A 10,088-nucleotide genomic window follows, 5' to 3' on the forward strand; every position below is an offset into this window, starting at 1 on the left:
GTGTGAATTTTTTTTATTCTATATTCTTCTTAACCTCTTATCTCTCTCCTAATCACTAGTCCCACTTCCCCGAGGTGGTCTTAGGATGGGTCAAGACTCAAACCTCTATCTCGTTGAGTGTCTGAACCAAATTGCATGCATCTCAATTATTCTCATGAAACAATAACCTAATCATCATAGTTTGAACTCATTTCTTGTAAGATCTTTATTTATTATATTGGTTCCACTCTAGCTATCTCCTACCTCACTATTGTTGGTAGGGGAGGGTTGGTTAAGGCCATGTAAGAGGTGGGGCCTATTGAGCTCGGGTAATGTTACTAGTCCTGAATGAATAAATCATGAAAGTTATAATATTATCGAGTCGTTTTATCTTTATTTTTTTCTGTTGTTAATATTGAGTAACCCTCCATTAAGTTTTTATTGTACATGTATGGACTTTCACCTCATTAGCATCAAAACTTATGGGTAAACCAATCATGGAGCTTACAAAAAAAAAGTTACAGAAGAACAACTCAGCATACCTGGTTTGGCTAGCTTTAATTCAGTGAACTAAGTCGTCTAGGATGTCTGGCTTGAGCTCCCGGAGTCCCTGAATGTTGCTAACTTGATTAGCCAATTCACCGGTGACACGGTCCATGTATAGTAAGTATACCCCATTTCTGCTTTCCAAGAGTTTTAAAGCTTTCTTGGCGTGTAGAATGGATATCACCCACTCTTCGAACAGCACTGCAATTTGGGAAATTTCATATCCAATTTTGAATACAATACAATAACAATAACATATTTCCCACAAATAATTTTAGCGAATGTATTTAATAAGTACTTTTTAAAATACTTCTTAACTTTTAAGTGCTCTTCAAATTTTCAAAATCCTTTTGAAAATCAAACATCATAAAAGTTTGAAATGCATTCTTCATTGACTAAAGACAATGTTCATCATTTTGTACAACAATGTTCATCATAGAAGTCCAAGAATGGGGTTGGGAAAGGAGAAACTAATGAAGCCGAGAAGAAAAGACAACTATGGCAGTAAGGAAAAATAATACTTACAGCTGTTGAAGTTTTCATCCTTCGACCAGATTGGTAAGTAGTCCAATATCAGAAACTCAATAAGTTGAATCCTGTTTACCATAAAATGCTCCATGTCATGATGTGATGAGGACGCAGTCGTAATTAAAGGTTTGACAAGGTTTGACAATCAAATCAACTCTTAGAAACTGCATTTTTGAGTTCAATATACGTGGAGTGATTTAACTTATTTAGTTATTTCAACCAAAGCTTACTTTTCAAACTACACGACTCATAAATTAAACACAAGCTTTATAATTTAGGTTTTGTAACATTTTTTTGGTATAATCCAATAAGTTGTTTATATAGTTTCCCTACTTAGTTATTATTCTAAGTGCATAATGATAATGAAAAAAATGACTATGCCACTGAAAAACAGCACAACTAAGCTGAATTTGAACTACATACAAATATCCAATAGCATAAACAAATCTAAAACATTTTGCCAGATTACTTACATTACGAACAAGCTTTCATGTAAGCTGGGAAAATTGTCATCGAATGGATCCATAAAGAGCAAACTCTCTCCCGCAGCAGAAATTCTTTGGGACACAGAAATTACTGCCCGTTGCCCTATGAACGGCTCACGTCCAAGCTCGCGGACCAACTGCTGTGTATAGAATCGGGTGTTGAAGACAGAGTTTTCTGATTCTGGACCGAGAGTGAGAGACAGAAAGGAAGTATTAAAAGAGAAAATGGAATATACAAAATGACACTATCATTGAGAAGAAGAAAGCATAGCAAATTTATTTTCAGGTCAATAAAATAATATGAACAGTGAATACATTATGAAGTGATCTGCAATACAACTATTGTAATGACATTGATAACTTAGTTTAATCCAACTAATTAAAGTATATATCTTTAACTAAGAAATTGAAGTTTGAATCTCCAACTCCACATGTTAAACTAAAAAAGAATTGTGTAATAGAAAAGTTACATAGAAAAGTAAAGGAATTTACCATCTTTCAGAGGAGAACACATTCTTCTGATTAAACGCATTATCAAGCTTGTAACAATTCCTTCAATAAGTTCCACGTTCCTTCCCCTTGGTAGAAGATCCTTCAATGAAGCTTCAAGAAACCAATAACATTCTTTTAAGGGTCATATAGTACCCTTATTCATTTTATTTAATACAAAATCAAAATTTTCATTAACATTCACTGAAGTTGTGAGAGTCTAGAGGCTTCTAGACGATATGCCAATGGGAACGTTTGTTTTCAAAAAGTTCAACCAAAATTTTCATTAACATTCACTGAAGTTGTGAGAGTCTAGAGGCTTCTAGACGATATGCCAATGGGAACGTTTGTTTTCAAAAAGTCCTTTCAAATGATACGGCAATCATATGAATCATCACCTAGAATGAAATTAACCGCTTGATGAGCCCAAATTTTGAAGGTGGCCTCCCCTACCTGTATGAAATAGCATAGAATAAAATCAAGAAAACGACGCATTGAGTTAAATAAATCTAGAAATAAATAATTTTGTAATTGGTATAGTATAAGAACAATGAGGGAAGGTGCTGTAGTTTCTAAACGAAAAGAACCCAGAATAACAGAAATGATGCTCTCATACTGGAGAAAAAGTGTCGCAAAGCTCCACAAGAAAATCCACTGAAGATCGAAGATGCTCAACTTCATCAACTTCATTGAAGTCTGAAATGAGAACAGATGAGAACAAAATAAAGTTGAGCGAGAGAGACAGATCGTCATGTATGATAAACAGAAGGAACATTTTACATGAAACTGATCTCCATGCCGATCCCCAAAATTGTGAATTACTTTTTAAATAAGCTTTGATGCATTAATGAAATCGACTACTGAAGTCATCACCGAAAATGGCACTTAAACACAGCATATCTAGAAAAAGCAATGTCCCTAGCCTGTAATAATGTACCTAAGAGTCGCTTCCGATGAACTCCACTGTCTAATTTTCTCCTCCGTTCCCTATAACGCACTATTACGACAATTTTTGAAACGTTAGGCAGAATATTGGCTTAAAATTAGCAGATGAGGACGAAAAATGCGAGGAAAATACCTTGTCTGAGAAATCTCCGGCGTAAGACATCATTAAATCTGTTATCTATATCATGTTCGAGCCGCTTAGGGTTCGATTTCGCCAGATTATCAAAGAAAAAACACTTGCAAGTGGCATTTTGGGAAAACAAATCATCATGCGAAGCATCTAAAACGAAATCATCATAACGACACACAATGAGTTTCAGAAAAAAAAAAAAAAATTAAAAAGGAAGACGAGGAGACTATTATACACAGACCTTCAGCTTGCTTCAGATCTTCTCTCAGCCTAATAAGCTCTTGCTTCCTCTCCTTAGCCTAAAACTCCCACTGATCTTCAATTAGACTTCGCAATAGAGAACGAAAATAACAGAAACCAAAAATAAAAAGAACAAACATATAGAAGGACCTTTTGCTTCCATCGGAGAGCGTCGGAATCGGAAGGAGGATGGGAAACGACAGGCTGCTGCTGCTGTTGCTGCTTCTGAATGGCCTTGGAGCGAAGAAGAGATATGGCTATGGCGAGCTTAAGTGACCGATCATCGATTCCCCCGTTTGCCACCGGCATTTGACTCCGGGCGTCGGCGACTGACATTCCTGGTAGAAAACAACCGAAATGTAGCGCGCTCTATGACGAAAATCTCGGCGGATTGAAGTTTCAGTTTGACACAAAAATAATGTAGCCCTAATTCATGTGCATGGAACACGAATTTGATGCTGTCAAAACGACTCTCTCGTCTCCTCCATCTACCAACCGTTGTCGCCACCAGCTCCTCTCTTCCCCCACCGGCCCGTCTATAAATACAGCGCGTTTTCGCGCTTCTTTTTCAATTTTATTTTAAAATACCTCCACACCTATAGGGATGTATATCAAACCCGACACCCTGACCCAACCAGAATTAGCATTTTAGATTAGGTTAAGTTAACATTTCACGTTCACAAAATTTCGAGCTGACTCGAACCGAAATATATCTTATAAAGGTAGCGGTACTACAATTTTGGTGTATGCACGTTTGAATCTTATAAAGGTTGAGTTATATACATTATTTTTTATACTTTTTATATTTTATATAATTTGAAATTCTTTGTAACTACACCTTACGGTATAATGTATTACTTACAAATTTTTACGTCTTTAGCTCTATAACAATGTTGAACTATGGAGTTATTATTTAATATTTTTAAATAGTCGATTGCATGTGTTTTACATTTTTTTACCCCAAGAGTGAGGTTACTTAGTATTTTTAAATACTCAAGTCACATGCTACTTCTTTTTCAAATATTTGTGTAGTAACCCATAGGTTAGATCGAGTCGTTTGTTGTTTTATTTAAATTTTTGTTATTTCTATTTCCACTACTTTTGCTTATAACATTGCGGTTTAAATGAGTTTCTTATGTACGATTAAGTTCATGACATCATTTCCACGGTTTAAATGAGTTTCTTATGTACGATTAAGTTCATGACATCGTTATTAAAATATTTTAAAGGAATTTTTCCACGCATAATAGACCTGTCATATATGTGGCAGCTTATTTTTAATAGAAAAATAGAGTCGTAATTAAAGGTTAATTATAGTTGCACTTAACATTTTGAGATTGCAACATTTTAGTTTTATAAACATTCATAACTAGCAAAGAAAAAAGGCATTCCCTCATAAAGATGAGGTTTCTTGTATTAGACGAACACGACTCTCCACAATGGTGTGATATTGTCCACTTTGAGCATAAACTCTCATGGTTTTGATTTGGGCTTCCCCAAAATGCCTCGTACCAATAGAGTTAGTATTCCTCACTTATAAACCCATGATCATTCCCTAAATTAGTCGATGTGGGACTTTCATCATCTAACACCTCCCCTCGAATAAAGTGCACCTCCCCTTAATCGAGGCTCGACTCCTTTGGAGTCCTAGTCATTTTTTACTGCCTTCAAGGAAACTTGACTCCTTTTCTTTTGGAGTCCTTTGTTCGATATTTGAGGATTTATCAATCTATTGGCACGACTAAGTTTAGAGCATGACTCTGATACCATGTTAGACGAACACGACTCTCCACAATGATATATATGATATTGTCCACTTTGAGCATAAGCTCTCATGGCTTTGCTTTGGGCTTCCCGAAAAAACCTCATTTATAAATCCATGATCATTCCCTGAATTAGCCGACGTGGGAGTTACATCATCCAACATCTAGCATAATAATAACAAGGGTTAACGAGTTGATTCAATTGAAAATTGAAATTTTTACTAAAGCTCGCAACGAATCAAACTAACTTAGAAAAATGAGCCGACTTCATAATAGACGGAGATCAAACTAGACTGGCTGGAACAAATCTATTGAATCAGGCAACCAGTTCTCAATATGAATTTAATGAAACCAAACCAATGAGCTTATTTGTCATTGGCGGCAAATTTGTTGGTCAAATTGAGTTGCATTATCTCTCTCACCATCCACGGGTCACTGAAAAACTAAGCTGGGAGCATAATTTTTCCAAAAATGATGCTGGTAACGGCACAAGTCCATCGTTAGTAGATATTGTCTTTTTGGGGTTTTCCCTTTCGAGCTTCTCCTCAAGGTTTTTAAAACGCGTCTGCTAGGGAGAGGTTTCCACACCTTTATAAAGAATGTTTCGTTCTCATCCCCAACCGATGTGAGATCTCACAATACTCGGCTACTAATGCTATATCATTTTCAAAAGAATTAGTAACAGTCTGATTTCTAAACAATCCACTAAAAAGTAGAATGGACAAAAGTATGATGCATTATATTAAACAAAGCATTAAACAAAGAACTCTCATATTTCTCTATGGTAGAAGAATATTTAGATTGTGGTGACTAACCATTCTACTTTTTGCTTAATCCCGACGCTTCTTGAGCTTAAACGCTGGCAGAAACTTCATTAACTACAAGATTGTCTTTTACCTTGGGGGGTTCTTGAGCCTTCTGTAGAACAGCCTTGTTAGGAGCTAGAACAATAAACATATTCCTGTCTCTTAAGTTCTTGGCCTCTTCAGTTGCAAGCTGTGTGTAATAAAAATATTGAGCAGGTCATTGGATCAGACATAAACAGAAGATATATTGTGTTTGTTTAAAGTATTAACAAGAAGCACAAATATGGCATCAAATTTACATCAAGAATATAAACGAGATACATTAGTAGACCTTAAAATGAAAAAAAAAAAAAATATATATATATATATAGCCACCTATCTAAGATATTAAAATATTACATATTATAAATTGTCGAGGGCCAACATGAGTAACTCAATTGGTTAAGATATAAACTATCAACCAAAAGATTAGGTAGAGTGCCACGTGAGACTAGGATGCTTAAGCTGACATCTCACAGCCATTAAGAAAACGGTTATATTAAACAGTTTTCAAAAGCTGTTCGCAAGAAAAGTCTCCCCGGAGCTACTAAACGTGCTTCATGAGGTAATGAGATCAGACATAATATCGTTCAAACACGTGCCTAAATTTACACTCTGAAATTTCACTTAAAATAATATGGAGCATCTTATTGAGTAACAATACCACAGTGATGGACAATCAGTTTTTTTCTCTAATATTGCCATGATGACAGAGGAAATTGAACATGACACAAAATTGACAGAAAATGAATACCTCCCCAATCTCTTCCTGAAAACGTCTGATGAGCTCAATTGCTATGTTCTTGAACGCATTCTCACGACCTTTCAAGTTCACTATAACTTTAACCTACAACATTTTGTTAAAAGATTTCAAAGTGATTCAGACAAACTATAACAATCTACTTGAATGCATGAACAGACAATCAAAGATATGGTAGATTAGAAAAGAAACCTTATCTCCATCTTTCAAAAACTTCCTTGCAGCTTTCAAACGGACAGAGTAATCATGTTGGTCGATGTTGTAACTGTGCAATAATAATAGCGACCAGAAGGTTGAGACTGAGAAAAGGATACTCGCCAAATTTTTTCGGATATAGCGAACAAAAGCTGCTCATAGCTCTTTTCTTTGTAGGTTATTTATCGATCTTAGAAGCCACAAGTTCGAGTGGCTTTAAACAGAAGAAAAAGAAAAGAAAGAAGACCTCCAAAAAGAAAAGGCAATGAAGGAATGTGTTACCCCATTTTAAGCTCTTTTAAATCCATGCGAGTTGCTAACATTCAAAACAACACTTTGTCAGTATCTTTCCTCAAATCTGAAAGATTGTGAACCAAAGAGAATATGCAGAGTCTATTAAGAAAGAGATTCACCAGCACTTTTCTTCTGTTGTCCCCTTTTCTTCTTTTGCTGTTCATACCTATATTTACTGAGAAACGAGAGACCGAAAAAAAAAAATCTCAACGTCAAAGTAACAAGAACTTAAGTTAATTCTCCCAGTGTAAAGATAACAATCATCATATTGTTCATTTGAAGTTAATTAACAAGGAAAAACAATGTGGCCTTCTAATTCTCCCATAGTTTCATTCCTTCTCCATTCTAATGTACAACATTTCCATCTATTTAGCATTTGTCATATATTAATTTTTCGGAAACATTTAATTAAAATTAAAGTACGAACTGAAAAATAAATCACCAAAAGATGCTTTTGATAAGTATTGATGTAATCATTGGTTAAATGGCATACCTGTAATCCATTATTCTGACAACTGGAGGATCTGCATCAGGTGATAATACAACCTGCATGAAATAGAAAGAATTGGCTAAATCCTATCCTACACAAAGTACACACAAATATCTAGATTCCAGTAAAAATATTAGTCCACGACCTTCTTTATCCGAGTTAAAAGGTGAACAATACACAAATAGTGACATGAGATTTATAAATTGTTGATTGCTGAAAGAGTATTATGTTATGAACTCACAGGTCGAATGAAGTTTTTCTCATATATCTTAATAACAATGCATTACTCAGCATTCATCCAAGTCTTGTGTCGACAAATAGACGTTTCTTTGCTGGTCTATATCACATGGGAAGGAAAGTGCAATTGTGATATCCCACATTGGTTGGGGAGGAGAACGAAATGCCCTTTATAAGGGTGTGGAAACCTTTCCCTAGCAGACGCGTTTTAAAGCCTTTTGGGGAAGCACGAAAGGGAAAACCCAAAGAGAACAATATCTCCTAGTGGTGGGCCTGGACCGTTATAAATGGTATCAGAGCCAGGCATCAGGCAATGTGCCAGCGAGTTGGTTGTTCCTCGAAGGGGGTAAACACGAGGCAGTGTGCCAGTAAGGACGTTGAGCCTCGAAGGGAGGTGGATTTGGTAGGGGTCCCACATCGATTGGAGAAAGAAAACAAGGATGTTGAGCCCTAAAGGGGGGTGGATTGTGATATCCCACATTGGTTGGGGAGGAGAACAAAACACCCTTTATAAGGGTGTGGAAACCTTTCTCTAGCAAACGCGTTTTAAAGCCTTGAGGAGAAAGCCCAAAGAGAACAATATCTCTTAGTGGTGGGTCTAGGTCGTTACAACAATTTTATATACTAAAATTGGCCTAATGCACAACCCATAAATGAAATTCTTCACCATGCGACAATTCTTATAGTTTAGAGGACATACTATAACATATAACTATAATTTTTCGATTACTATTATTATAAGCTTTTAATTTCATGCTCATGTTTATACATAGAACAGTTTATTGAAGATAAAAACCAAAACCCAAGAGGCAATAAATAAACATAAAGTGAAAAAGGAACTAAGATTTAAGATCAACATCAAGCTTAAGCTAAAAGGCACATTTCAAATTTCGTGTTTTCGAAAAACAACTATGGAATTAGTCCTCACAAGATCATTAAAGTTTGGGGCAAGGTTCTTTGGAACTACCAGACAAATAATAGAAAACTGCTTTAACAACAAACGGTACAAGAAGACCTACCAAATCAAGTTCAGCGTCATCAGCCATTTGAATGGCCTGAACCTTCGACACGATTCCAACCTATTTATTCATTTCAAGAAGATCAAATTTCCAAACTACGACGCCTAAATTACATGTGTTGCAATGTAGCAAAAGGAAACAAACAGAAAATTGCTTAAAACAAACCACCTACCATGTTCTGTTGTGCATCGATAAGCCTCACGGTATTCGATCTAAACAAATCAACCATATGAACGCAACCAAACAAATAAGAAATCCAAATAATCATAAATAAATAATAATGATAATGAACAAAACTCGTCCATCATACATGTAAATCTAGCAAGCATAAGGCACACACACCTAATGGCGGAAATATCGACACCAAGACCATCGTCAAAGCGCTTAGAATCCGCCGGTCCTGAAGACCGAGAAGCACCGCCGTATTGAGAAACTACAGTACTACGAGTTGAAGTTGTGAAGACGAGATGCAGAGAATTGGAGTTGTGATGGCGGAATCTGAAGGCATTGAACTTAGAGGAGGAGAGGGGGAGAGGGGAAATTGAGGTCCGGATGGGTGTGGCGATGGCGGTGGCGGAGGAGGAGGGCGCGGCGGCAGAGGTGGTGGGCGTGGCGGAGGAATGGGATAAGAGAGGTTTGAAAGGAAATCTGCCGGTGAGCCCAGCCATAGATTTGAGCTGTGGGAATGGAGGAGACAGTGAAGGGTGGGAGTTCTTCAATTTCTTCACCTTTTTTCTTTTTCTTTTTTTTCAAGAAATTGAAAAGGAAAAATAAAAAAAATAAAAATCTTATCCACAATGGATTCAACTTTATTATTTCATTGGAAGTTCATTAATGATTATTATCAAAAATATGATAACAAAAACAAACTCAAAAAAATGATGAACCATCCAAGTTTAAAAAATTTCGACCACTCTAATTCATTTTCAATTCACGAATTGAGTTAGAATTCAATTTACTGTCACGAGTCGACTTGGGTTATGAACTTATTTAGTTATAGATTGGATTTAAATAAAGAAAAATAGTAAATTCATAGATTCAACTTGAATTTATTGTTAATTTTAAAATATATATTTATATACCATACTGTATATGATAAGATAAGAAACCACTACAAGGGGAGTAAGATTCGGATTACCTTGT

General features: G+C 35.9%; 2 protein-coding genes across 2 annotated transcripts; both read right to left on the reverse strand.

The window, feature by feature from the left end:
• Positions 1-16: 16 nt before the first annotated feature.
• Positions 17-3,857, reverse strand: LOC111468560 (protein MULTIPOLAR SPINDLE 1). The gene is made up of 12 exons (XM_023113814.1): positions 3,761-3,857; positions 3,493-3,714; positions 3,344-3,401; positions 3,106-3,252; positions 2,965-3,024; positions 2,644-2,723; positions 2,426-2,480; positions 2,031-2,141; positions 1,527-1,719; positions 1,051-1,121; positions 522-726; positions 17-323 (listed from the first exon to the last, which is right to left on the reverse strand). The coding sequence occupies exons 2-11, from the start codon at positions 3,676-3,678 to the stop codon at positions 542-544; spliced, it is 1,146 nt and encodes a 381-aa protein (XP_022969582.1). The 5' UTR covers positions 3,679-3,714; positions 3,761-3,857; the 3' UTR covers positions 17-323; positions 522-541.
• A 1,923-nt stretch (positions 3,858-5,780) lies between these two features.
• Positions 5,781-9,685, reverse strand: LOC111468564 (translation initiation factor IF3-4, chloroplastic-like). Its single transcript, XM_023113817.1, has 9 exons — positions 9,288-9,685; positions 9,118-9,157; positions 8,946-9,005; positions 7,693-7,745; positions 7,319-7,374; positions 7,188-7,221; positions 6,903-6,975; positions 6,705-6,797; positions 5,781-6,101 (listed from the first exon to the last, which is right to left on the reverse strand). The coding sequence occupies exons 1-9, from the start codon at positions 9,611-9,613 to the stop codon at positions 5,958-5,960; spliced, it is 879 nt and encodes a 292-aa protein (XP_022969585.1). The 5' UTR covers positions 9,614-9,685; the 3' UTR covers positions 5,781-5,957.
• Positions 9,686-10,088: the final 403 nt, after the last annotated feature.

This window comes from Cucurbita maxima, unplaced genomic scaffold (genome assembly GCF_002738345.1).
Source record: "Cucurbita maxima cultivar Rimu unplaced genomic scaffold, Cmax_1.0 Cma_Scf00037, whole genome shotgun sequence".
Classification (NCBI taxonomy): Eukaryota; Viridiplantae; Streptophyta; class Magnoliopsida; order Cucurbitales; family Cucurbitaceae; genus Cucurbita; species Cucurbita maxima.